At 48.0% G+C, this 27201-nt stretch overlaps 1 protein-coding gene across 1 annotated transcript in view; it reads right to left on the reverse strand.

Annotated features, from left to right (window-relative positions):
* Window positions 1–1781: 1781 nt before the first annotated feature.
* The window catches only part of LOC142771621 (uncharacterized), a 52237-nt gene continuing 26817 nt past the window's right edge, over window positions 1782–27201 (reverse strand). The window contains exons 2-5 of the mRNA XM_075873348.1: window positions 7644–9253; window positions 5009–5154; window positions 3468–3505; window positions 1782–2050 (exon numbers count right to left, since the gene is read on the reverse strand). Of these exons, the coding sequence (XP_075729463.1) occupies window positions 1892–2050; window positions 3468–3505; window positions 5009–5154; window positions 7644–9184 (1884 nt within the window). The 5' untranslated portion in view covers window positions 9185–9253 and the 3' untranslated portion in view covers window positions 1782–1891. The remainder of the gene's footprint in view (window positions 2051–3467; window positions 3506–5008; window positions 5155–7643; window positions 9254–27201) is intronic.

A 27201-nucleotide genomic window follows, 5' to 3' on the forward strand; every position in this document is an offset into this window, starting at 1 on the left:
ACTCTCCGAAATACTACTTACCCTGACTCAGACTTACTGCCCTACCTAGTGAGCCTGAGTGAATCGACTAACGAGTTTGCCGACCTATCGGTGACAGTACCTGAACATTTTTGAAACAGCGCAACGACGACGCGGACGGACTGAAAAAAAGGACACAACCCATAGCGCTGACTGTCAACTGGATGTTTATTAAAAGCACACGAAAAAAAAAACTGTTAGGTACTCGGGTGGTACTAGGTACTCGGGTGGTACCTCGGGTGGTTAGGTACTCGGGGTGTTAGGTACTCGGGGTGTTAGGTACTCGGGTGTTAGGTACTGGGTGGATTCCGTGCTGAACGGTCGTGTCGTCCATACGCCAGTGTAGGTCTCGCCGATCGGCCCGCCGTCCGCGATCTCTTGCCGCCGTGAAGCTCTCAAACACGTGGCGACGGAAGCTCGCAGGCTTGGGATGGATTTTGGGAGTTCCCATCCCCTCCCCCCCCCCCGCGCCCCGACTTTTTTTTTAATGTGGGTTGGATAATATATACATGTACACACAAAAACACGTACACAAACGTACATCAAGTATGGACCGAAAAACCTGTCCTTTGTTGCAGGGATGAACGTTTTGGGAATCCTTTGATGTACATTTTATTATTACTGAACTTATACACTGCCTCAGTGTGTTGCTTCGAAACACAGTAAAGCATTAAGACTAGCCAAGGTTGCAATCGGAACGTATTTGCTCAGCAAACTAATTGCTTGACAAAGATTAATTCACGTATCTATTCAGATTCCTACATTGAGCACTGCTGCATGCAGTTTCAAACAGAGGTTTAGAGACTGCACATGTGTAGCAACGTAGGTTCATTGCAGCACCTTGAAAAGGCAGGATCAGGCGTTCATGCGTACAGTGCATCTTCCTTGTTGCCCCCCGCCTTCACCAGTGCTATAGGATATTGCCTGCCTTTTCGTGACTGCACGGTACTACGCAAAAGAAGAGAGAGAGAGATGCGTGAGGAGAAAGGGTGAAGTATCGCCACAGCGATTGATGTAGAGCGTTCTTTGTACTAAGAGACGATGAAATAATTAAAACCAGCCTTACGCCGTAGCGACGTCCTGAGAAAACTTGAGGCCTGAAACTAAACACTTGACGCCCTTACCTGCGAGCGGACGAAGTTTAGAACTCGGGTATATTTTACGTAACATACGGCTGTAACAGTCAATCAGATTACTCTGTCCGAAATCAATGATCATTCCATAAAATGACCGCGATAACAATCAGTCCAAGTTTCGTCGCGGTCCCCACCAAACTTTCCCTGCATAAAATACCTAACGCAAGCAGGAGGGCCCCCCAGTACACGTCACAAAACGGACCTGTCAAGCGCTGACTGGAATGTTAGAAGAAGAAGATGGATATATATCCACCTTCTTCTGGATATATATCCATCTTCAGCTGGCGACGCTACAATCGCGGCGCCAGCTTCTCCGTCTAAAATTCTTGGACTCACTAATTAACAATAAACTTGGGCTAGACCTGTCACATTACGTTACCCCAGCTTCGACCAGGCAAACTCGTCATTCTCATGTCCGATCTTTAACTCCGTATTTTGCGCGGACAGATTTATTTAAGTTTTTCCTTTTTTCCGAGAACTGTAACAGAATGGAATAACTTGCCTTCTGATTTCCTCCAAACCTTCGATCTTGATGAACCCAATGTTTAATTCTGTGAATCTTGACCCCCCCCCCCCTCCCAATATCGCTTGATTTTTTTTTATGTTTCTCTTCTACTCGCTCTCCTCTTACACAGATGTATTTTTACTCATGTACTGATCTTGTGGTTGTGTTTGTGCCCCTCCTGTTTGGGCATTTTTGGCCTGCAGTATTCCACAAATAAAAATAAAATAAAGAGTCATTCGCCGGCGCTCTCAAGTTCGAAGCCGCATTGGCACAGACACTGCCATTGTTCGGTCTGTGTGCTGGCGTGCCGAAGGACGACTCGACCCTCTGACTTGCGAGCCGGTTCCAGTTGTTCCAGGATCAATCGTGCGAAGGCTGGCCCTTGGTCCTCCTGAGGAAAGAAATAATGACAACGGCGGACATTTGACCCGTCCCGCGCGTAAGTTTCCCGTCGCAGACGCACTTCATTCCGTGGCAAAAAAAAAAAAAAAACGTGCAGCGAGTTCATCCTCCGGCTTCACATTTTTTGGTTAACACACGAATATATATGCGCGCGAGATCACACATATGCGATGCTTACAAGCTGCGCGCGTTGCAGTTTAAGCCGTATATTACGTGTAGTCCACGAATTTCTGGACAGGTATACGATCTGAAAACAGTGTGCACCTTTTGGGGGAGTTCTTTTTGTTTGCGATGACGATCCGCCTGCTTTTCCTTCCTTGAAAATTCGGCGTTTGGCACTTCTCTACTAACAACGCTATGTGACAGCGACTGCGCCGTTCACGGGTGCAAAGTGAACGCAAATTTGATAGATGACCACTGTATTGCGACAAAAAAAAAAAGCCCCAAAAGGTACAACTGTCTTTGAAGAGTGTGTACCTAAAGAAATATTCCGTTTTTGGTGTATATAGCACCTGCGAACAATAAATTGTTATACCCTAATTTGTCTTGCTATTGTTTCCATTCTCAACGCCTTCTTTATTTCCTTTTAGTGCAGGAAATTTGTGAACTAGCCTTGCACAACGGCTGCACTTTTTTTCGAAACGAATACTACGGTGCCGCTGCCGGCATGCTGAACTCGTGAAACGAATGCCGAAGTGCAGCGCCTCCGTGAACCGGTTCATAAAGTGTAGGTGAAACGAATGGACCTGCTATCGCGAAACACCGCATCTCAGCGTGACCGCCAACATTATTAACTCGGGGAATGCAAGACGCCCCCCCCCCCCCCTTGGATCTATCTGTAAACAACCGAACAAAAAGTTGCTTCATAAAATTTCCGTCGTGAGGCGCCACATAATGGGGTTATCTCCCTCCTGACCACAAAATAACACGCGAACACACTATAGGCGATAGGTGAGAGCAGGAAAGGCCTAGAGGAAAGGGCTAGAATTTTTAACACGACACTGTTTCACGCCAAGGTCCACCACAGCTCCGTTGACGCGTTTCCGTTACGGATATGACGTTATAAATATACACTAACATACTGCAAAGAAAAAAAAAAACGAGAAGAAAGTCGTATAGAGGGGTGTCGCATCTACGACCGCTCGCTTCCACCTTTTTTTCTCATCTCTCTATCCTTTCGCTATTTCGTGTTGCAACCATAGGCGAGCCCCTGGGGGGAGGGGTCACCCCTTTGTTACCTAAGAGGGGGGTGGGCGAGGTCAGCTGCATACATTGACATATATTAGGAAGGGGGCCGCAGCGACTACCCCCCCCCCCCCTGAAGGGGAACCTTCCCCCACCCCTATAGTTGCAACTGCGTTACTCGTAAGGCCACGTGACGGCTTACGCAAACAATATACACTTACCGTGATCACGTATTGTTTGTCTCCACCGATGGTTGTTCCTGCGAAAAAAAAACATGCAAGCAAGCCAAAGTCAGGTGTCACGGTTACGTTAGCTCACGTGACGTCACATACGCCATTTTGCCGCCCCACTAACAGCATACATGCACTTCCCTGATGAATATATGTTGATCGTGATTCAGTGATTCACGCCAGAGGACGCGCTACTGATGAGCAAAGAAAGGTGTCGCTATACTTCCTGCACCTCTTAAAGGGAGCCCGAACAACCTCTTAATCTACGGATTATTCTCTCCCAGCGTTTCGTGTTGTACCCGTGGCACAATTCGTGACGTTAGCGGTTTCTTCCTGTGACGTCAAGATCAAATAAAGCCTTCGTTGGTCGACATACGAAAGTTATCTGTTGCGAATTGTTTCGTACTCTGCTTTGACGAGCAGTCGCATGGGCCCGTTCTACCCTGCATTGCATGACTATCGTAAGCGATAAACTGATTTCACCATATCTTCTTCCTTCGCAGCTGCGCAAGCAGGAATGACAGCGTGCAGCCGATAAACGCAAAATCGTGACTGGCTCAACATTTAGCACTGATATTCCGCGTGTTTTCCGAGGAAATAAGCGGCGAAAAGGAGATCATGAGTTTATCGGAAGGGCAGTGAAGGCTATAGGAAGCAACTTTCGTATCGCCTTTGAACTCGGTGTGGTTGAGGAACCTTTAACAAGTATAGCACTGACGAGGTGGCGGCTTGGATGGCGTCAAGGCAATCACATGGCGATCAACCGTGCTCCACTGTGATAACGAAGCAGCTGGAATGTCCTTTGGCCCGCCTGCATATATCTACAACGCGACAACCTGCACGCAATTTACTGTTAGCATTAAACGTGACATCGAGAATGCGTTTCCCGTAATTTTGGTATTCCAATATGGCGGCTTCAGTGACTTCAGTGCAAGTAATCTGTATTTGTGCCGTAATTCTAGAGAATTTCGCTCCCATTTTCTGTCGATGACGATGAGCAAACTGATCCAAGCTTTATGTGGCGTTCACAACAAATACAACAAAATAGCCCCACCGCAACGCTGTCGTTAGAAACAGCTATATAGAGAACCAATCACGGACTGCATTCGACGGCTGACCGGCTATGTAGAGAACACATTGCTAATGGCGAGGAAATCATAATCAAAATGCTATTGGAACATAACAAATCCTACTTGAACATAACGTATAACACACAAACCATGATGCCCCGCCGCGGTGGTCTAGTGGCTAAGGTACTCGGCTGCTGACCCGCAGGGCGCGGGTTCGAATCCCGGCTGCGGCGGCTGCATTTCCAATGGAGGCGGAAATGTTGTAGGCCCGTGTACTCAGATTTGGGTTTACGTTAAAGAACCCCAGGTGGTCTAAATTTCCGGAGCCCTCCACTACGGCGTCTCTCATAATCATATAGTGGTTTTGGGACGTTAAACCCCACATATCAATCAACACAAACCATGACACCTTGTATATTTCAAGTGGCCCAGAGGACACGCTCGTGCCACACGTGGACTTACTGTTCACGCCGTTCACGGAACCTTTGGAACGGCGACGGGCCTCGGCACTGGAGTCTTCTTGAGTGGTTCCGTTCACACTGCTTTGCTTGTCCCTATCACGCCCAATAGATTCGCCCAACAACGCGCTCAGTTCTTCATCATCAATCCTGTAAAAGAAAAAAATCACACAAATATGTGTGTAAATCGTACGTAAAGCATGAATTTACCAGGCTTGAGCACTGCAAACAAACAAAACGTGTGTAAATCAGCGGTGTTTGTGTCTTCTGCAAAATTTAACACGTATCACCGTGCCGACACGGTAAAGACACAACACGTGAAGGAGCCACGAATCACTTTTTGAGCATGGCCAGAAAACGCAGCCAATCGGTAGTCGAGGCTTCCCAGAACACGCAAGCCAAATATTATACCGCCCAGCACATGGCCTGAAATACAAAATCAATTCTCAAAGTCAGCTAAAAAATTGCCTTCTCTTCTGTCGACAAAGGACGCCACAAGTTCAAAAATCACTCCTCACAGTGATCGTATCAGCCATTGGCTGATTTGAGCATGGCACGTTCGGCCGTTACAGAGGCCGCCACTTGTCCGGAAAAAGCCTGCCCTGACTGAAAAGCCGCGTACTTGAAGATAAAAAAAAGATGAAAAAGTGCTCAAGGTCACGAGGCACGCGTGACGCGTTTTCTTTTCCCGTGCCATCACTCACCGCTTAGCTTCCAGCACTTTCGTCGAGAAGAGAGAATGCAATTGCAGCATGCGACAAAACGTTGTAACTCCGCTCGAACTGGATGGATTCTAAAAAAAAAGAATTAGCGGCAGCGAAATACGCATGCGCAGTGGCAGCGAGCGCACCGCAGGGGCTTGCGATACGCTATTCGGAAACTCCCTATTGTAACACATCCAGTCCCTTACTTGACTCCCCCCAGTAGCCAACAATTTCACTCCCGCTTCCAGTCTGTCAAACTGTGGCTGATAACTTGCCAATATCTGCTCTCACTCACATCTGGCCTATAAGCACCGTAGACTGATCAGATCGAGGGAGCTGCGTTGCTCGCAATGCCCCGTCACACAGAGTTTACTAAAATTCCCTAGAGGGGACTCTGGCACTGCTCTTGTTCAGCGAACATGGGAATGACGGGTAGTACACAGATTTGCCTATTCTTCGTACTTGCGAGCGGCGAATCGCACTTGTGGCTTCGTTTATTGTTGTGTTTGGGTTTTGTTCCGAACGAAATGACGAACCGTTTTGAACTTTGTGACTCGATTCGAAATGGTAAGACTAAGGTGGTGAAGCACAACTGCTGAACATTTGCCGACTCTTGTTTCGTGACAAAGCAGCTTCAAGCCACGCGATGCCAAAAGGAACGTACAAGAAACGATTACTAGGCAAATCCGTGTACTATACCCATCATTCTCATGCTCGCTGAAGCGTCACGCGTTGCAGCTGCCATAGACACTAGCGCCAGAGTTCCCCCTAGCGTATATATACGAAACTCTATGTCGTCGCAAATTCGTTGAAAAAGACACGTGCACGCGTTCCCCCTGCAGCTTGGCCAAAATTCGCGCAGGGATGGAGACGCGAGTATCGCGTTTTGTTTTGATCTACACCGTCTCATTATTGCTTTTTTAGGGGCGAAGCGCCTTACGCTGTGGCTCAGTCTCTCCTCCTTTGTCGTAGCCAGCCATCTGTCTGTACGTTTACACACAGACAGACAGACAGACAGAGACAGAGACAGACAGATCGATAGATAGATAGATAGATAGATAGATAGATAGATAGATAGATAGATAGATAGATAGATAGATAGATAGATAGATAGATAGATAGATAGATAGATAGATAGATAGACAACAAGGCAGGCAGAGACAGAGACAGACAGATCGATCGATAGATAGATAGATAGATAGATAGATAGATAGATAGATAATTAGACAGACAGACAGACAGACAGACACAGATATATATATATAGATAGATAGATAGATAGATAGATAGATAGATAGATAGATAGATAGATAGATAGATAGATAGATAGATAGATAGATAGACAGACAGACGCGTTGGAGACGCATACCCGAGAGGCGGCGGTGAAAGGCGCACCAGGACAGGCAGATCCCGAACTGATAGCCTGCGAAGCTTCGCCCCACTCATCATCATTCACTCGGTGGATATGCTGCGAATTTTTTTTTTTTATCCGCTGGGCTTTGCGTTCTGGCGCTGCAGTCACTCAGGAAAACTCGACTGCACGGTACCCAGCGGATAAAACCTGTAAATTACTCCGCCACAGTGGTCTAGTGGCTAAGGCACTCAGCTGATGACCCGCAAGTCGCGGGGTCAAAATCCGCGCTGCAGCGGTGGCTGAATTTTCTATAGAGGCGAAAATGTTTGACGCCCGTGCACTTAAGATTTAGGATCGCGTTAGTAAAATGAACCACAGGTGGTCGAAATTTCCAGAGACCAGCACTACGCCGTTTCTCATAATCATATGGTTCTTTTAGGACGTCGAACCCAATTATTAAACGCTCTAAATTAATGCATGTCACCGTACTTAATTAACATCATTTCTACTGACACTTCACTTGTCGACGCAAATCAAAAACAAAAATGAAAGCCAAACCGAAGCAAAAAACCTGCACTCACGTTTCGTCGAGGAATGTTTCGTCCTCGCTCTCCACCAGCTGCCCGCTGACATCCAGTCTCTCCATCGACTCTTCAGCACTCATTCTGGGTACTCCTTGAGGTTTGTCACCCTGCCAGGCGAGGTCGCAGTGAACAATGTCGTCCCCTTTGCACCGGGTTCCCACCATGTAGTCCAGCGTTAACAGGTCCCCTTCGCCGAGCGTTCGGTCGAGCCTTCCAGAAACGGCTTCGCCGTCCCTGTAGAAGCAGCCAGTTCCAAACTGCACCGTCTTCGTCGCACCCGACTGCTTGACGTAGCAGGTCGCCGCACTCTCCGCACTTCTCGCCCCAACGGCTGCGACGTTCTCGTAGATTGACACTGACGGCGTTCCTTCTTTCTCTTGGGCACGTGACGGTAACGCGGGGAATTCGTCGTCGTCACCGCCGTTGAAGAAGTACGGCGCCCGTCTGCGTTCATCGGCGACGCCTCGTCTGCTGCGGGTGTTCGTGAGGTCGGTCCACCCGCTTCTGACGTCAGAATATACCACGCGGGAGCGCGGTTCCAGGCACAACTCGTGGACATCGCCAGTTTCGCTCGAGAATCCCTCCGTGAACAGTTGACGCATCGTAAGCGCCTCGACGCTGACGGCAGACGACGGCGCGGAGTAAAGGCTTGCGCACGAGCTCGAGCCAAGAAGCTCCACGCGCGTCACGTGCCACTTCCTGCGACCGTAATCGAAGCCGTAATCGAAGGCGTCGAAGCGCACCTTGCCGCCTTCCTCTAAGATTTCTCGCAGGTCTCCGATGTCGACATCGAGGGACTTCTCGACCACGCTAGCGTGCATGAAGGCGATGTCCGAGCGAAACGCGCCGTACCGGACAACGGCGTGGTCTCGGAAGACTTCCTGGACGCGACCGCAGCGTCCGACTAGCGATCCTCCGGCTGCAGGACTGTTGGGTTTGGAGTCGCGTGGCGGAACTGCGTTCTCAGAGGCAGCCGGCAGAACGCCTTCAACCGAACGCAGTTTCTTGACGATCCACTTGGTCTTCGACCGGTTGTCGGGGTTGCTCATGGCGTCGAAGCGAAGCTTTACGCCCAGCTCGAGCACGTCCTGCAACGTGGCAACGGGCCGTCCCATGTACTCTTCCAGGTCGCCCTTCTGAACGCTTGCCGTCAGTCCTCGAAACCTGGAGATTGTCACGAACGCGTGAGTGTCCCTGAGCACGCATACAACGCCCTCTTCGTTGTCGAAGTGCGGAGGAATATTCTCTGCCTTCCGTAGCTGAGGAACGTAACCCACACGTCGCACGCTCAGCGCGCGATAGCGTTCAGTGTCGGGTCGCCGAGTAAAGTCCACGATGACGAGGTCACCGATCTTCAGGCCCGAGGTAAGAAGGTCGGTGTACCTGCCATCTTCAAACGTGTCGCGATTGAAATAGACATTGTCGTTTAGGGAGTTGTCGTTTAGGGCTATAAAGCCGTAGATGCTGAAGACGCTATAGATTCGGCCGTTGGCGTTCTGATATTTGCTAGGAGCATCATTACACTTGCTTGCGGCCATCGTGTAACAGTGCACTCTTTGGCTCTTCTGGTAAACTGTATCTTTGCGGGGATGCTGTCACTTCGGATCCTGCGAGGAAAACGAAATGAGCGCTTCAGGTGAGCAGCATAGCTTTGGGAACGAGTGGACGACACATATGTCTATACGCTGTTCGTCACTTCCAAGAAGACGGCTATGTAAAAATACAGCGATGTTCCGAACTGATCGCAGATTTATAGCGCTTCATGTAAAACAAACAGACACAGGCAGCACGCCAGCATGATCATACAACACGCTGCACAATGCGTCAAAACCAGGGGCGTACACGCAGTTTCATACATCAGGTGCAACGCTGTGAAGGCTAGCAAGACTTGAGATGAATGCGTTCGCACTATAAGAAATTGTACAATGATCTTGTAGCCTAAGATACGATTTCATTTCCTCTCTGGGCTTCGTAATAAACAAAGATGCTTTGTGCGTCAAAGATTAGCACGCCCCGGTATACTGCCGTTAATAAGTTGTTCTGGATCACTTGGTGTCTCTTTGTCTTCACTCATTCGTGTTTTATTTGCAGTCTGTCGCGAAGCTGTGCGTGTGCATTTGTGCTCGGTTCGCACGAGCGTTTACAACAATGAAGACCAAGCGAGAGACGCGCGCAGTGTCACATATTTGCTGAGCGACGTTCTAGCGTGGCTTTTACAGCGTTGCACTTAATTGATGTATGAAACGTATACTCGCGGACAACTCTTTTAAGGGGCGAAGCTCCTTATAGCGGCACTCGTTCGTCCCTCGTAGTCGTAGTAGTAATCGTAGTGTGTAACCAGTCTTACATTTTGACGTCCAAGGTGGTGCCGGTGAGAGATTTCTTCTGTGCGTTGTTGAACAATAAAAAATTCGCAGCGTGCGCGTTAACTAAAAGCGGAATTCTCCTGTCTCTCATTCTGCCTTGGCAGCCATTGACGTGTACATTGAGCACTATCTGACAAGAAAGGGTTGCTACGTTATACTCGCTGGGCATAACCTCCTTGTTTTTAGAAAGGTTTAGCGAGCGTTGGGCCGCAGTGCCATGAATACAGTGAATTAGTATATACCATGAACTCGAGGTGGTTAAAGGTGGGAAGTAGACACGACGCGCAAGCCGTAAGAAAGTGTGCGTGTGCCACCTTTCGTTTGGTCCTTGGAATGTCCGCTGGATGGCGGTGCATATGCGAAATATATGATGAAAAGATGCGAGATGGTGGTACTTGGAGTGTTGAATAGATGGACAAACGGACACACAGACAGATGCATGGACGGACTCACGGATGGCTGCACCGACGGATGGACGCATGGACGGACGCAGGGGCGGATGCATGGACGAACGCAGAAACGGACCAACAGATGGACGTGCGGACACACGAACAGATGCACGCACGGACGGGCGATGGTCACACAGACGGACGCATGGACGGACGGAAGCACGAACGAATGGACGGACGGATGCTTCGCCCCACTCTCCATCATTCACTCCGTGGATATGCTGCCATTTTTTTGGCAATGAAGGGGACCCTGGGGGCGGAGTATAGTTAACTATAGGCACCCTACAGTGGACCAGAGGGCGCGACGAAGGAAGCTCTTTGGGCCGCCTCAGCATTGTTGGTACCGACCGACAGAGATACTAAGAAAATGGAACGCTCGCTAAACACAGTGTCACGCTGAAGTGTCAGTGCCCTTTTCGGCACGTTTTCAAAGAACGCTTCCTGGGCGCTTACATAATCAGCCGTGACCCCCTTGCTCACAACTAAAAAAGAAAATTATATGCACGTACAAGTTCGGTTTTGCTGCGTCTACTCGCTAGGTTACGCATTGGAAGATTCGGTTTCGCTGCGCCTACTCGCTAGGCCGTGTGTTCTGGTGCTACCATCAGATCTCTACCATCAGAACTGCATTGCCGGGTGCCTATGGGCGGGGCTACTGCACGTGCATTCCTATTCGGTGTAGTCCTGTGTTATGGTGGCTGCCCGTGTGGCGCGCGTCTCGTACCGCCGTGGAAAGTGATGGCAGTGCGCAATCATCGTTGCATTTCGATGCAGACGCCGCTTAGCGTTTGAGGTACGAACAAAAGGCGGGACATGCGCCCCAAAAATTTGAAGTGACAACGTAAAAAAACGCAAAGCAAATTATGAGATGCGTCGATCCTGTCTCAAAGGGCTACATTTAAAAAAAAAATAAAGGAGTATTCTCGATTTCTAGCCGACGCTGTTTCTATAGCGCAAAATATAACGACACAGTTGTGGACTAAATTCATTAGCGGTAGGATACACACGACATGGCTATGTAGCCTTCACTTCATTGACAAAGAAAGTTGCCCGACAATATCGAAAGTCTTTTCGGGGGAGAGGTGGGGGGTAGGCACCACCTATAGATTTGAAGGGGGCGTGGTCGGGCCAGCAAAGGGTCATTTCGCACTACATATGCCACAGCAAAAAAAAAAAGTACACCATCTTCCCGAAGAGGACCATGGGGTGACGTCACGGGGAATTTCAACAGTATTTTTTGACGGCGGTGTTTACCGGTTTGCGGTGTTACCTTTGCGGTGAACCTTGCGTGTTATTACGTTGTTAACTTGGTTCGTAACCACGCATCGCGCGAACGTTGTGTTGGAAACTCCTGCGATGCTCCGAATCACCCCCATGATCCCCTTCGGGGAGAAGGTGAAATTTCCTTAGTCAACGTCACACTCTGCATGCGAATATTTATTGTTTGACAGCGCACAGGATAAATGTCCCACCAGCACTACCTTGGAGGTCAAAATCCAGTGCCTATATATGCGGGGTGCCCGCTGTGCCATGCATGACTAGGCCACTGGTCAACACAGTAAGAATATTTACAAAATATTTACGAAAACTCGATCTAGCAAAAAAAAAAGGAGCTTTTTAGCGCGTGCGGCTACCAATGTCCGGCACTATATACAGGTGTAATTGGGCTGCTACAAGAGAAAGACGGAGAGAGCGAGATTTTCTTCATGGGAAAAGGATATTTCCGCCTGCGAACGCTGGCATGGGATTATGTATGGAGATGGGGAACGTGACTAAAGTATTCTGGAAGAGAGGAAAAGTAACAAAGAAAAAAGAATAAAAGGACAGAACATAAACAAATATGAAGTGCACAAGTGAGCCACATACTAAATTTGAAACAAGAATGCCAATCAAGTTTAGGTTTTTCTAGGTGAAGTATACCCAATCATGAAAGCTTTCCGGTCGGGCTAATTTTAGAAATAGTGACTCTAACCCCGTCGCTGTTTCGAAGGGCCGGGCATTGGACCTAATATGCTGCGTAACGTTAACGAATCGAGGCAAATCACGCCCATTTGTCGTTCAAACAATTCGTCGCGCTACGCGGGACATTGAAGTAACACGTGCTCTATACTGTCTACACAGTACATATTGCCACCCACACGTAGTGGGTCGACTGCAAGAGCGGCTCTACCATCTGGAGGAAAGGAAGAAGATTTGCGTATCTCTTCTCGGCAACGTATCTCTTCTCGTATCTCTTCCCAAGACAACGTAACTCTCCCACCAAGTGAAGCAGACGCAGAGTCATCTCCTTCAGGGGTACAGGCTGCAGGGCCCTCTTGTACAGACAACCAGAGGATAGGTGAAGACATACTAGAGGATGATCAGGATTATGATGATATGGACATGGACATCAAATCCCTAAAGCGCACTCGATCCCCTGTCTCCAAAAATACTGGCTCTTCAAAACATTCAAAAAACAAAAAATACCAGAAGGAGAACCTATCGAAGAGCGATTTTCTTAAAGACAGCATTTTAGATAAGGTAGTTGCCGAAACAATTCTGTCAAAATGATAGGTTCTATCAAAATTCTTCATTGGAACTGCCGATCTATTCATTCAGCTAGTACAGATTTATTGTATTTATCTTGTAAATTCAATCCAGACATTATTGCACTGCAAGAAACGTGGCTGTCAGCACATAATTCGTTTTACCTACCTAATTTCCGGTCTTTTCGCCTGGATCGCCCATCCAAAGGTGGAGGTTTAGCGTTCTTTGTCAATAATAAAATTAGTTCAAAGATCAAAACTTCGTACAAAAGTATATCCCCCGAATGTGAAATTTTCGCTTTAGACATCACCTTGCCTGGATGCTCTCCCTTCTCTCTGGTAAATCTTTACTTTCCTCTGGGTGTACAAGACACGCGATGTTTAGACATGGCTGTTAGTTCGTGGTGCACAGAAAAAATTATGGTTGGAGATTTTAATTCTCACCACACTAGTTGGGGTTTTAGGACTGATCAATGTGGACAACGCTTGTGGGACTGGTCTATAGACCATAATTTATCATGCCTCAACGCTAGAACTCCCACATTTATCCGAGACCGATCCCGCTCTGCCTTAGATTTGAGTTTTATAAGCTCGGGTATTTCTAGCGTATCTTGGACTACTCTAGACTGCGCCACCAACAGTGACCACTTACCAGTACTGTTTGAAATTTCTTGCCCCATTATTCCATCTTACTCCCAAGCTCGAACCTTTATCAATTATTCCAAATTTAAAAATGACCTAGAAGTTGCTTTGACTACCCCCACTGAAGACAACGATGAAAATAAAGCCATGAAATTAAGTGCGGTTATTAAAAGAACGTTCAAAAAAGCAGAATTTTCTATTGAGTCTGATACGAGAAAGCCTTGTAGCCAGTGGTGGAATTCTGAGTGCTCTCGTGATCATAGACGACGACAAGCGGCTTGGAAGCAGCTAATTCATAATCAGTCCCCCAAAAATTGGGCAGATTACAAGTTTATTGCTGCTACATTTAAGCGCACCGTGGCTAAAGCTAAAGAAGACTATGACAAAAAACATTTCGACTTTCTTTCCAAACCTAGAAATAAGAAAGCGTTATTCCGATATATGAGATCGCGCAAAATTCTGCCGTCTCTAGCTAACTCTGATTATGACAGGTTATCGACGGAAGAAATGACTAATTCGTTAGAGGCAATCGGAAGAGGTTTAGCTAACAGATTTTCGTCGACTTTGACAATCAACTGGCAAAAGTCCTCTATAAAGACTGACTACGAAAAAGTGACATTGTCCGAAATGTCAAGCGTAATTAGAAACTTACCCTCTTCGGCTCCTGGTCCTGACGGTATAACAGTTCCTATGATTAAAATTTTATTCCAGATATCACCCGGCGACGTCCTCAACCTTATAAACTATTCCTTAAGCAATGCCTGGATACCACATGACTGGAAAATAGCTAGAGTGATTCCCATATTAAAAAAACAAGGGTCAGGTTTTAACATTGACAACATCAGACCAATCTCTCTAACATCTCACCTGATCAAAATTATAGAGAGAGTTCTCAATAATAGAATAAAAGTTTGGATGGCTGACAAGCTAATATTGAAACCATTTCAAATAGGTTTTCGTAGCGAATGCTCAATTTGGTGTGCTCATGCCGACTTAGAGAGCCGAATACAGCTTGCCCGAAAAAGACGACAATACGCGGTACTAGTAACACTAGACATAGCTAAAGCTTATGATAGCGTTGAGCACTCAATTTTATTGAATTCTTTACACGAATGTGACTTTCCGCGTTATATTGTTGATTGGGTAGCAGAGTTTCTAAAATCGAGAGAATTTTATTGTGCAAAGGATGGATGTCACTCATCTAAATTCAAACAGCAACGTGGAGTACCTCAAGGGGCGGTCCTATCTCCGCTGTTATTCAATGTGTTGATGAGCTCAATTCCCATTGAACGAGATATCACTGTCTACATTTATGCAGACGACATTGCATTTTTCGTTGCAGATAGTGACATTTATTCTTTGCATCAAAAATTGCAAAAGTACATGTATTCTCTTGAAATTTGGCTGCATTCAATTTCATTGTCTCTAAACATAAGTAAAAGTGCGCTCCTGGTGTTCCCTATAGCAGATTCTATTCAAATTTCAGTACTTTATAATCAGGAACCGATTCCACAAGTAGAGTCTATCAAATATTTGGGCATTATTTATAACGAGAAACTTAACTGGAGCCCTCACATAGACTATAACGTGGCAAAGGCACAACGAGCTTCAGGCTTATTGCGAAGGTTGAGCAACAGAAAATATGGGTTACGTAGACACACCTTATTAATGATATATAAAATGTACATGCGCCCAATACTCGAATTTGGGTGTATATTATTTTCGGGTGGCCCTACGTACAAAATTAAACCGTTAGTTCTATTAGAGCGAGAAGCGTTACGGTTGTGTTTGCGACTCCCCAGGTATGTCGCTATTAATGTACTATATCAGGAAGCTCGCATACCAACTATTCTTTGCCGATTCCGTATCTTAACAGTACAAACATACTTGAAATTTTACGGCTTATCAGCGAGACGGTCTGCATATGCCTTTATTAGTGACCCCGACGCCTTCTTCCTCGCTCACTGGCCACGCTTTCGTACTCCCCAGATTATTTTTGTACAAAAGAAACTTGAAAGCATAAAGGTGGATATCAGATCGGTAATTGGAACCAAAGCATTAAATCACAATATTACGATAGAATGTGATGAAATTTTTCCCCCACTATCTAAGTTTCAATCTTCGCGTTACTTAAATGACAGGTTCGAAGACTACATAGCTCATGCGGAAATAAAGAACATAATAGCCACAGACGCTTCTGTGAATAAAGAAAAGGCAGCAGTAGGAATCGTCTCAGATTACCTCGGTTGGTCATTCTCGGTAAGACTACCAGACTTCACTCCGGTTTTCGAAGCTGAGCTCCTGGCTATTATTTTAGCGCTACGAAAACTTCCTTCAAACGAAGAGAGTGCAATGATAATTACTGATTCTCTTTCGCTGTGTACTACTCTCACAGCTTCAGAACAATCAAGAGCTCTAGCGACATTACAAACATTAGTTCCACCTCATGTGAAGTTCCTGAAGTTAGTCTGGGTCCCGGGACACTGTGGCATACGGTTGAATGAAATAGCCGATTCACTATCTCGAGCCACACTTGATGGCCCTGTGATCTCGGTACTACCAGAATCGGAACACATAGTGTCGATCAGATATAGAAAATGGGCTATTTATACGGATATTATGGAAAATATTACTAAATATACGGACTATCAGCACCTAACATACCCCTGGAAACCTCAGTGGAGTCAATCTAAAAAGTTAGAAGTTATTTTAACCAAATTTCGATGTCGTGTCCCTCCATTAAACTTTTACTAGCACAGAGCTGGTCTGGCGATATCCCCCCTGTGTCCATTCTGTGAAGAAACGGAAACAATAGAGCATTACTTTATAACATGTAAAAACTATTCATTAATTAGGAAAAGACTTTTAATTGTTCCGTTTCAAGCAGTAGGTTTAAATTTAACTGCAGATAATGTTCTAAGTTTCGGTGCCTTTAGCTTGGGACATTGCCACAGGAGCGTATTCGATGCTGTATGCAATTTCATTCGAGAATCAAAGCGCATGTCATAATAATGCCTGCTTAAATATATTTCTGAAGACACTTGTCTAATTTTGAATGAAATTTGCATATTCATTTGATTGTGACCGGGTGAGATAAGCTCGATTGTCTGGTCTACTCAAAATTTCTGTCTTCCACTGTAGTATTACCTCACCTTTTCTCTTCTTGATTCAATCTTCAATTATTTGTTTAGTTTAATATTCCTTTTTAGTTAATTATTATTTTCTATTACATCATTAGTTTTTCATTAAGGATAAACCTTTTAATATATCTCATATAGGATACTTCTAGATTTCATGGCCAATCCCCCATAGTGGGTATGTGCCAGTGCGAAGGGGCAACAACAACAACAACTCTTCTCGGCTCGAGAGCCAGCCACGACTGACGCATCGTCCTAGAGCTAGCTACCCGGTTGTTCAATATATCTCCCAGTACTTGTGACTCATCGTGACAAACTGGTGGAAGGTGCTGGGTAGTCTCACGGATGCTGCAGACCCCCCCAGGAAGCCGTAATACGAGTCCAGTGCCAGTCAATACTCCCGTGCATCGGACGAGCCGCCGAATCAGGGGATTGCCTCCGGAAGTCAACGATACTGCTACCACCACGTCAACAAACATGACCAGCACTTCGGTACAAACCTTGCCAACCGGCACGGGAAGCACGTCGTCGAACCGATATACGTTGGAAAGCCCACGGGCACCGACGACGTTCCATGGTACGGAGAGCGAAGACGTTGAGGACTGGTTGGCGGACTTCGAGCGCGTAGCCAACTTGAATCAGTGGGACAACGCGGCGAAACTGGGTCGTGTCTACTTCTATCTCGAAGACGGGGCTCGCACGTGGTATCAAAATCGAGAGGAGCAGCTGACGACATGGCCAGAATTCTCTCGTAGACTTCTGCAGACATATGCCAGTGCTGACCGCCAAGAAAGAGCTGAACGAGCTATTCTTGCCCGCGTCCAGTCGCCAAACGAAACTGTGACCGCGTACGTCGAAGACATGACGCGTCTCTTCCGACGGGCAGATTCAAGAATGACGGAGGACAAGAAGTTGCGTCACTTGATGCGTGGTGTCAAGGACCAGCTTTTCGCCGGCCTCGTGCGAAGCCCTCCGAAGACGGTCGCGGAGTTCTTGTCTGAAGCCGTGACAATGGAAAAAATGCTACAGCAGCGATCAAACCAATACGACAGGCAAGTCAGAGGCATGTCCTCTGCTGACATTTTCGCCGCCGCTGGGACCAGCAATGACTCCTTACGTGAACTCATCCGTAATATCGTACGTGAGGAGTTGCAAAAGGCTGGTGTAACACCTAATCCTACGGTTAGCTCTATTGCAACCGTCATCAAAGATGAGCTGCACCAGGCCCTCCGGGACACCTTGCCTCCTGACACAGCTGCGCCAGCTCCTGCTGAATACCACCGTAAGACAACCTACGCGGAAGCCCTGAAACGCCCTGCTGCATCGCCGCCCTTGTTCGTTCATCCTGTCCCTGCAGTTTCACTCGAGTCAGCGCAGCACATGCCATACTACGAAGGCACGTACACGCCACCGCCCCTGCCCTTTGGCCGTGGTGCTTCTGTTGCCCATCGTTCGGTACAACCGGTCCAGTACATCGACGATCGGCACTCGTATCCTCGGAAGTCTGATGTCTGGCGCACACCCGATCACCGGCCTCTATGCTTTCATTGCGGAGAAGCTGATCACTTGTACCGCCAGTGTCCTTATCGCCGTCTTGGGCTTCGCGGCTTCTCTGCGTACTCGCCGCCCCCCCCCCCGTTACGGTCAGAGACCACGCGACATCCAAAACTACCTCTCCCAGCAGCATGAACCACCGTCTGCCGGGCGCCAGTCGCGCTCGCCATCACCGAGGCTATTTTCATCAATGCCCCAGCGGTATTCTACCGCACGATCTCCCAGCCCCCGCCGGGAAAACTAGCCGAAGCGACCTCTGGGGGCGGGGTCGCTGAACGTCGAAGCGCTGAAGACCTCCTATTGACGCAGAACCGTACAGAAACTGGTCCAACATCACCTGCTGCTGCAAAGGATAGCCGGCTTTCACTCGACATAGCAGTAACAATTGATGGTTGTGTAGTTAATGCGTTAGTGGACACCGGCGCAGACTATTCCATACTGAGCGGGAAACTGACAACGCAGCTGAAGAAAGTAATCACGCCGTGGCATAACTCGCAGATTCGGACAGCTGGTGGCCATGTCGTAACTCCACTGGGTGCCTGCACAATTAGAGTACAGATTCAAGGGTACACATTCGTAGCAAGCTGCCTTGTTCTACGTGAATGCTCCCGTGACGTCATTCTGGGAGTTGATTTTCTACAGGAAAATGGAGCTATCATTGATCTGCAAGAGCGCCGCGTCACGTTCTCAGCCCAGCGAGCAATCAACGTGCAGGATGACGGAATGCGTGTCGACGTACTCCGTATTTCTGAACAGAGCGTGACGCTTCCTCCCCGAGCCAGTGTTCTAGTCGACGTAAGATGCTGTGGTTTGAGCGATGGCGATGTGGTGGCCGAGACAAATTTAGAACACCTCCTGCAGCAAGGCATATGTGTAGCGGGAAGTGTAATTCACGTTCGCGACGGCCGATCTGAATTGCTCGTTACCAACTTTAGCAACGAGCATCGACACCTTTTCCGTGGCACTTCGATAGCGTTTGCCCACAAAGTAGCAAACGTAACCAACAGTCCCACGTCAGAAATAGTGGATAACGCAGACACATCAATGAGCAACATTGACATCAATCCTGATCTGTCCACCGATAACCAGACTGCGCTGCGAGCGCTCTTGTTCGAGTACAGGTCTTGCTTCGCAAGTTGCTCAAAGATCCGCCAGACGTCCATCACTCAGCACAGGATCATCACGTACGAGGACGCACGCCCAATACACCAGCACCCCTACCGCGTGTCGGCTAAAGAACGTGAAGCGATACGTACGCAAGTTCGCGAGATGCTTGACGATGGCGTTATCGAACCATCCAACAGCCCGTGGTCATCTCCAGTCGTGCTTGTAAAAGCAAGACGGATCGCTACGTTTCTGCGTCGATTACCGAAAGCTCAACAACGTGACCAAAAAGGATGTGTACCCGCTACCGCGTATCGACGATTCGCTGGATAGACTTCGTCGTGCCCATTATTTCACTTCTCTCGACCTAAAAAGCGGGTACTGGCAAATCGAGGTAGATCAGCGAGACCGCGAAAAGACAGCCTTCGTGACTCCAGACGGCCTATACCAATTTCGAGTACTCCCTTTCGGCTTGTGTTCAGCGCCGGCAACTTTCCAGCGAATGATGGACACTGTCCTCACAGGGCTCAAGTGGCAGACTTGTCTTGTCTACCTTGATGATGTGGTGGTCTTCTCTGCCACGTTCGAGCAGCACCTACAGCGCCTGCGCAGCGTGCTGGAGGCTATCCGATCGGCGGACCTCACTCTAAAGCCACAGAAGTGCCACTTCGGCTATGAAGAACTGAAATTTCTTGGACATGTAGTTAGCGCTGAAGGAGTCCGGCCCGATCCAGACAAGCTTGCCGCTGTTGCCGAATTACCAGCCCCTGTCGATAAGAAAGCCGTCCAGCGCTTCCTTGGTTTGTGCGCCTACTATCGCCGGTTCATTCATGGCTTTTCACAGATAGCAGAACCTCTGACTCGTCTCACAAGGGACGACACGCCGTTTGTCTGGGAAAACGAGCAACAAGCAGCTTTTGATGAACTGCGACAGCGCATGCAATCAGCACCCGTTCTCGCTCATTTCGACGATGATGCTGACACGGAGGTCCATACTGACGCTAGTAACGTTGGGCTTGGTGCAGTGCTCGTTCAGCGTCAAGACGACATCGAGAGGGTGATAGCCTACGCCAGCCGCTCTCTATCCCGTGCCGAGGCGAATTATTCCACTACGGAGAAAGAGTGCCTCGCAGTCGTGTGGGCAATCACCAAGTTTCGCCCGTACCTTTATGGTCGTCCCTTCAAGGTAGTGACGGACCACCATGCCCTCTGCTGGTTGGCAAGCCTGCGCGACCCTTCAGGACGGCTAGCACGGTGGAGCTTGCGGCTGCAGGAATTTGACGTCACCATCGTCCATAAGTCCGGCCGTAAGCATGAAGACGCTGACACACTGTCACGCGCACCCCTTCATGTCGTCAGTCAGGAAGCAGAGGAAGACGAAGGCTTCCTGGGCGCCATTAGCTCATCAGACTTGAGTAAACTGCAGCGGGATGACGCAGAGATTCGTCCGATCATCGATCATTTAGAGGGCCAGGACACAATCATACCACGTCATTTATCCCGCTCGTTGCCGTCATTCTGCCTTCGAGAGGGTGTGCTGTACAAGAAGAACGCTCGTTCGAACAACCGTACCTACCTCCTGGTGGTTCCTCGAGACATGCGAGACGACGTCCTTTTCGCTTGCCATGACGAACCCACATCCGGTCATCTGGGCTACTCACGGACACTTGCCAGAGTGAGTGAGAGGTACTATTGGCCAGGACTTTCGGCAAGCGTCAAGAAGTACGTCAAGAGCTGTCGGGAATGTCAGCGTCGAAAGCAACCATCTGTTAAGCCAGCTGGTTTGCTTCAGCCCATTGAAGCACCCTGCACGCCGTTCGACCAAGTCGGCATGGACATTCTCGGGCCATTCCCCCTATCTGCGGACAGCAACAAATGGGTGATCGTCGCGACCGACTATCTGACACGCTACGCTGAGACGCAGGCGATCCCACGAGCCACGGCTTCTGAGGTAGCACAATTTTTCATGCGCCACATCGTGTTACGACACGGTGCTCCTTCCACTATAATAACGGACAGAGAGACGGCATTCACGGCGCAGCTTATGGACGAGGTTTTCAAACTGAGCAACACCAGACACCGAAAGACAACTGCGTACCACCCGCAAACCAACGGACTTACCGAGCGACTGAATAAGACCATTGCAGACATGATCTCAATGTACATCGACGTACAGCACAAAACATGGGACCGGATCTTACCTTACGTGACCTTCGCGTATAATACCGCCGTGCAAGAGACCACGCGATTCACGCCATTTCGGCTTCTCTACGGCCGCGAAGTGCAGACCATGCTGGACTCTATGCTACGGTGTCAAGACGAAGACGAGTTGACAACTGACGCCGATGAATTCGCAGAGCGTGCTGAGGAAGCCCGGCAGCTCGCGCGACTACACATCGGCCAGCAACAGCAGGCAGACGCACGGCGCTATAACATCCGCCACAGTGAAGTATTTTACAACCCCGGAGACCAAGTTTGGGTGTGGACGCCCGTCCGCCGCCGTGGCCTTAGTGAAAAGTTACTGAGCCGGTACTTTGGCCCTTATAAAGTGTTACGTCGCGTCAGTGACGTGAACTATGAAGTGGTTCCGAACTCAACATCGCAGGCACGGAGTAGGACACGACCGAGGTCGGATGTCGTTCATGTGTTGCGCATGAAACCATTTATTGCGCGTTGTTCATAACTTTTTTCTTGCCGTACAGCGTTCTTGTGTTATTTATTTATTTTTGTGAACTTGCTTCTTCGTTCACTGATTTTTTCCTATATTGGCACGCTCGTTCATTTCTATTTTTACTTTATCCGAATTTCCAATTTCTTTTTTTCCACGTGCCTATGTCGTAACATCGTGGTGGTGCTATGTACTTTTCTTTCCCCCTTTTGGGACTTTTTTTTTCTTTTCGAAAGGGGGGATAATGCCACCCACACGTAGTGGGTCGACTGCAAGAGCGGCTCTACCATCTGGAGGAAAGGAAGAAGATTTGCGTGTCTCTTCTCGGCTCGAGAGCCAGCCACGACTGACGCATCGTCCTAGAGCTAGCTACCCGGTTGTTCAATATATCTCCCAGTACTTGTGACTCATCGTGACAATATAGTTGGCGTTTCGTTTCCCGAAACCACGATAAGCCTAATTGCGAGGCACACAGTATAGTGGAGAGCACCGGAAATTTCGCACATCTGGCGTTCTTTCACGTGCACCTAAACCTATGGGCACACGGGCCTTCAGAGTTTCACCTCGGTCAAAATGCGGTTGCAGAAGCCGGGATGCGATCCGGCAATTTTCGGGCGAGCAGTATATAGGGTAACCAACCGTCCTGGATTTCGTGGGACGTTTCGCACAACATCCCGCAAGTCTCGTAACGACACACGTGTTCCGAATTTGATCCGCATGCATCGTCCAGTTACAAATTCCCACGTGATCCAACGCACACCAAAGTGCGTCACGCAAAAAAAACAAAAAAAAAAACACGAAGTTTGCTCGAATAGCACGCACGAAGCGATGTCAGAAAAAATGGCTTCGACGGGATATATTAGCCGCTTTAGGTGAACTTCCGCGCAAATTGTGGCATGTTTTGCGAGTACATTCTTTAGCAACAGAAAGTGTGGTGAACAGCACGGTCGGCGCAGGTACAACCTGATTGATTGATTGATTTGTGGGGTTTAACGTCCCAAAACCACCGTATGATTATGAGAGACGCCGTAGTGGAGGGCTCCGGAAATTTCGACCACCTGGGGTTCTTTAACGTGCACCCAAATCTGAGCACACGGGCCTACAACATTTCCGCCTCCATCGGAAATGCAGCCGCCGCCGCCGGGATTCGAACCCGCGACCTGCGGGTCAGTAGCCGAGTACCCTAGCCACTAGACCACCGCGGCGGGGCCAGGTACAACCTCAGTGGGCCACGACAATAAAGATAGTAGTATGGGTTTGACCGGAAGACACCACAATCAAAGAAGCCGATTTCACTGGCTCCCTATACGAAGCGTGATGAAAGCGTGATTCCGATTGTCCGTAATGCCTGCAGGTTGAACTTAACGGTACAATCGATACGGTATCGGGTCAAACAGCGTTGCTCACCCGAGTCACCTGACCTGTAACCCCTTCTTCGCCTTCATGCACCCGTAGCTGTGGTCCTCACATGAGCATTCCATGTTACACGCGACGTATACACTGTAGTCCGATTATTATCCGCGACGAACAACACTTGAGGGAAATCTCGTAGTGCATGGCATCGTGATGTCAGCCGCTTGAACCACGCGCTGTCAGCCGCTAGCGCGTGCGCAGATGATTCAGGAGTGTAGTTTTGAACGGCGTCGTCTGCTACGGCGGCTCTTGGTTGCCGCACTGCTGCATGACCAGCGCGCGGATATCATTGTTAGTGCAGGAACTGGACCGATAATCTGCACTAAACGTTGTGCGAGCGGCCAACCGCTCATCCTTCATTCGTGATAATGGGGTGCCACAGGCAGAATTCGACAGCATACCTTGTTTGCCCTCTCAAAACTTTATGGTGCTGCGTGCGTTCATCAATATTTTTTCTATTGTGTGTACACCACAGCACACTTACTTGGACGAGGAAGACACGACAATTAGCAAGAAATCTGCGCTGTCTTGATTCGACCTTAAACAAAAAAAAAACACTCAATGGTAAGAGTCGTCCTGCTGCGCTGGCTTAGCATAATAAAACAAATGGGAACAAATTCAGGAATGTTTTTGGTGAGGTAAAAGCCTGAGCATGTTCCTTTACGACCAAATTTCATTACCACGAGACTCGCTATAGCCGGCTCCGACATACAGTGTAGTTTTTACAACAGAGTTTTCATGTGATTCTTGTCTGATTCTTAAAGAGAAATGAAGAGAAAAGTGAGCCCTGTAACTGTCTGCATCAGAGTGCGACAGCTCAACAGTAGCTCACGAGGGATGGGGGTGAGGAGGGATTGAAAGGATAGGATTAAAGTTATAGAGATAGAGAGCGGCAAGGAGAGAGCGTGGCAAAGGTACAGCGAAACCCGGAAGTAAGGAGAAGATAGGAAAGATGGACACGGTCGCAGGAGTCCGAGGACGGGGCACAACCCAGCAAAGCTCTTGTCGGCGGCAGGAGATGGCGTAGGGCGAGTCAGTCGGCCAGAGCTGCGCTGTCGTCGGAGATCGCGGGGGCACAACCGGTCGGCACAAAATCCAGAGAGTGAGTTCAATCATTTTAAGTCACTCGTTTTCTGGTATACGAAGCATGGTGAACCAGGCAAACAACACTTCTCTTTTCAGACAAGAAAAATAAAATAAAATAAACACACGAGCTCCTGTTTTGTTCAGCTTAAGTGATGCCACGTCCCCGTCGCCCACGAATGAGACATGCTGCGGCGTAACACATCGCTGACACCATGCATTCACTGGATGGATGGATGGATGTGGCTGTACCCTTTAGATCGGGCGGCGGCTAACGCCACCTAGCCGTAATACTTAGTGAACTAACCATTACATTTATCTTTTTTTTTCCCTTTAAATAATGAAGTTGAGGATTCGTACTTCGCAGTGAAGGGTTTAATTTTCACTCGTGCCTTGACTTTAGCCACCAATCAGATAACCTCCTTCTAGTTAAGTCTACCCGCTTAAAGTCTATTTTGCCCTCGCTGTCCCTAAATCCCAGTGCTTTGAAAAACTCTGCGCCATCATCCTGAACTATAGGGTGAAGCCCTTTGCAGAACATTATCAAGTGTTCGGCAGTTTCTTCTTCCTCTCCACACGCACTGCATACTGTGTCGACCCCTTCGTATTTGGCCCGATATGTCTTGGTTCGCAGTACTCCCGTCCTGGCCTCAAACAGTAGAGAACTACCCCGAGTATTATCATAGATCCTTTCCTTGGCAATTTCCTGCTTAAAAGTTCGATAGATCTCTAGTGCGGACTTCTTAATCATGCCCATTCTCCACATGTCAGTCTCCGTTTCCTTCACTTTTTTCTTAACCGATAGTTCTTTTTGGTTTGGCCACCTGCTGTTTTCTAAGTATTTACCAGTCAACTTCCTGGTTCGCTTCCTCCATTTTGTATCGACATTCTTCATGTACAAGTAGCTGAAAACCTTCCTAGCCCAACGCTCTTCCCCCATTTCTCTCAATCGCTTCTCAAATTTTATCTTGCTGCTAGCTTCCCTACCCTCAAATGATGTCCATCCCATATCACCTTGTACTCCCTGATTTGGTGTATTCCCGTGAGCTCCTAAAGCAAGCCTACCTATTCTACGTTGCTTAATTTCTAATCTTGCTTGAACTTCTGATCTCATGCACAAGACCGCATTGCTGAACGTCAGCCCAGGAACCATGACCCCTTTCCATATTCCTCTCACAACATCATACCTATTGTAATTCCACAGTGCCCTATTTTTCATGACTGCTGCATTCCTGTTACCTTTTGTCGTCACGTATATTTCCTGTTCCCTCAGATACTCGGTCCCATTGCTTATCCATACGCCCAGATATTTGTATTTATCTGTTATCTCTAGCGTGACCTCCTGTATTCTAAGCTCACTACCTTCGTTGTCATTGAAAATCATGACTGCTGATTTTTCCCTACTGAATCTAAAATCTAACCTATCTCCCTCATTACCGCAGATGTCCATCAATCTCTGCAAATCTTCCTTGTTGTTGGCCATTAGCACTATATCATCTGCGTACATTAATGCTGGTAGTGCCTGATCAATAAGTTTTCCTTGTTTGACTAAAGAGAGGTTGAAGCCCAGTCCACTTCCCTCTAATTTTGCCTCTAATCCTTGTAGGTACATCATGAATAATAAGGGTGACAGGGGGCACCCCTGCCTAAGCCCCCGTTTTACCTCTGCCGGCTTGGATACCTGTTTTTCCCACTTTATAACTACCTTGTTACCTTTATAGACACCCTTTAAAAGATTAGTGACTACATGTTCCACGCCTAGTGTGTCCAGTATTCCCCACAATTCCTCTTGAACCACGCTATCGTACGCTCCCTTGATATCCAAAAATGCTAGCCACAGGGGTCTGTGTTCTTTTTCTGCTATTTCGATGCACTGCGTCAGTGAGAACAGATTGTCTTCCAACCTCCTGTGATTCCGAAACCCATTCTGCAGTTCGCCCAGCACTCCCTCATCCTATATCCATGCCTGCAGTATTTCCTTTATAATCTGCATCGCCAGCCTGTAGACCACTGATGTCACTGTTATAGGACGGTAGTTGTTTATGTCAGCTTTGTCCCCCTTTCCTTTATAGATCATGCTCATCCTGCTAAGTTTCCATCCATCGGGAACTTCACCATCGATTATTATTGTACTCACTGCCTCTCTCAAAGCCTGCTTAGACTTCGGACCTAATGTTTTTATCAGCCTAATTGGAATGCCATCTGGGCCTGTTGATGTACTACTAGGAACCCTTTTCTCAGCCCTTTCCCACTCTTGTTGTGAAAATGGAGCCATTGTACCACTTGATTCGTCCTTGTCTATTGTGGTGCATAAAGTACTTCTTTGTTGAAATTTTTCTGTCACCCTTGTTCTTACGTATTCAATAGCTTCGTCCCCTTCTAGCCTAGCACCTTGGGCTGTAGTTATAAATCTCTGCTCTAGGCTCGTCTCATTTCTTAGGGAGTTTAGATGGTTCCAAAATTTCGCAGCTGCTTTTCTATCTTTTTTATGTACTTCTGCCAGCCACTGAGCTCCCTTCCTTCTAATCTTTTCATTTATCAGAAGGAATGCATCTCTTCTACAGCTTAGAAAGGTTGCCCATTTTCTTTCAACATCATCTGTCGGTTCACCCCG

This window comes from Rhipicephalus microplus, chromosome 9 (assembly GCF_043290135.1).
Source record: "Rhipicephalus microplus isolate Deutch F79 chromosome 9, USDA_Rmic, whole genome shotgun sequence".
In the NCBI taxonomy this organism is placed as follows: Eukaryota; Metazoa; Arthropoda; class Arachnida; order Ixodida; family Ixodidae; genus Rhipicephalus; species Rhipicephalus microplus.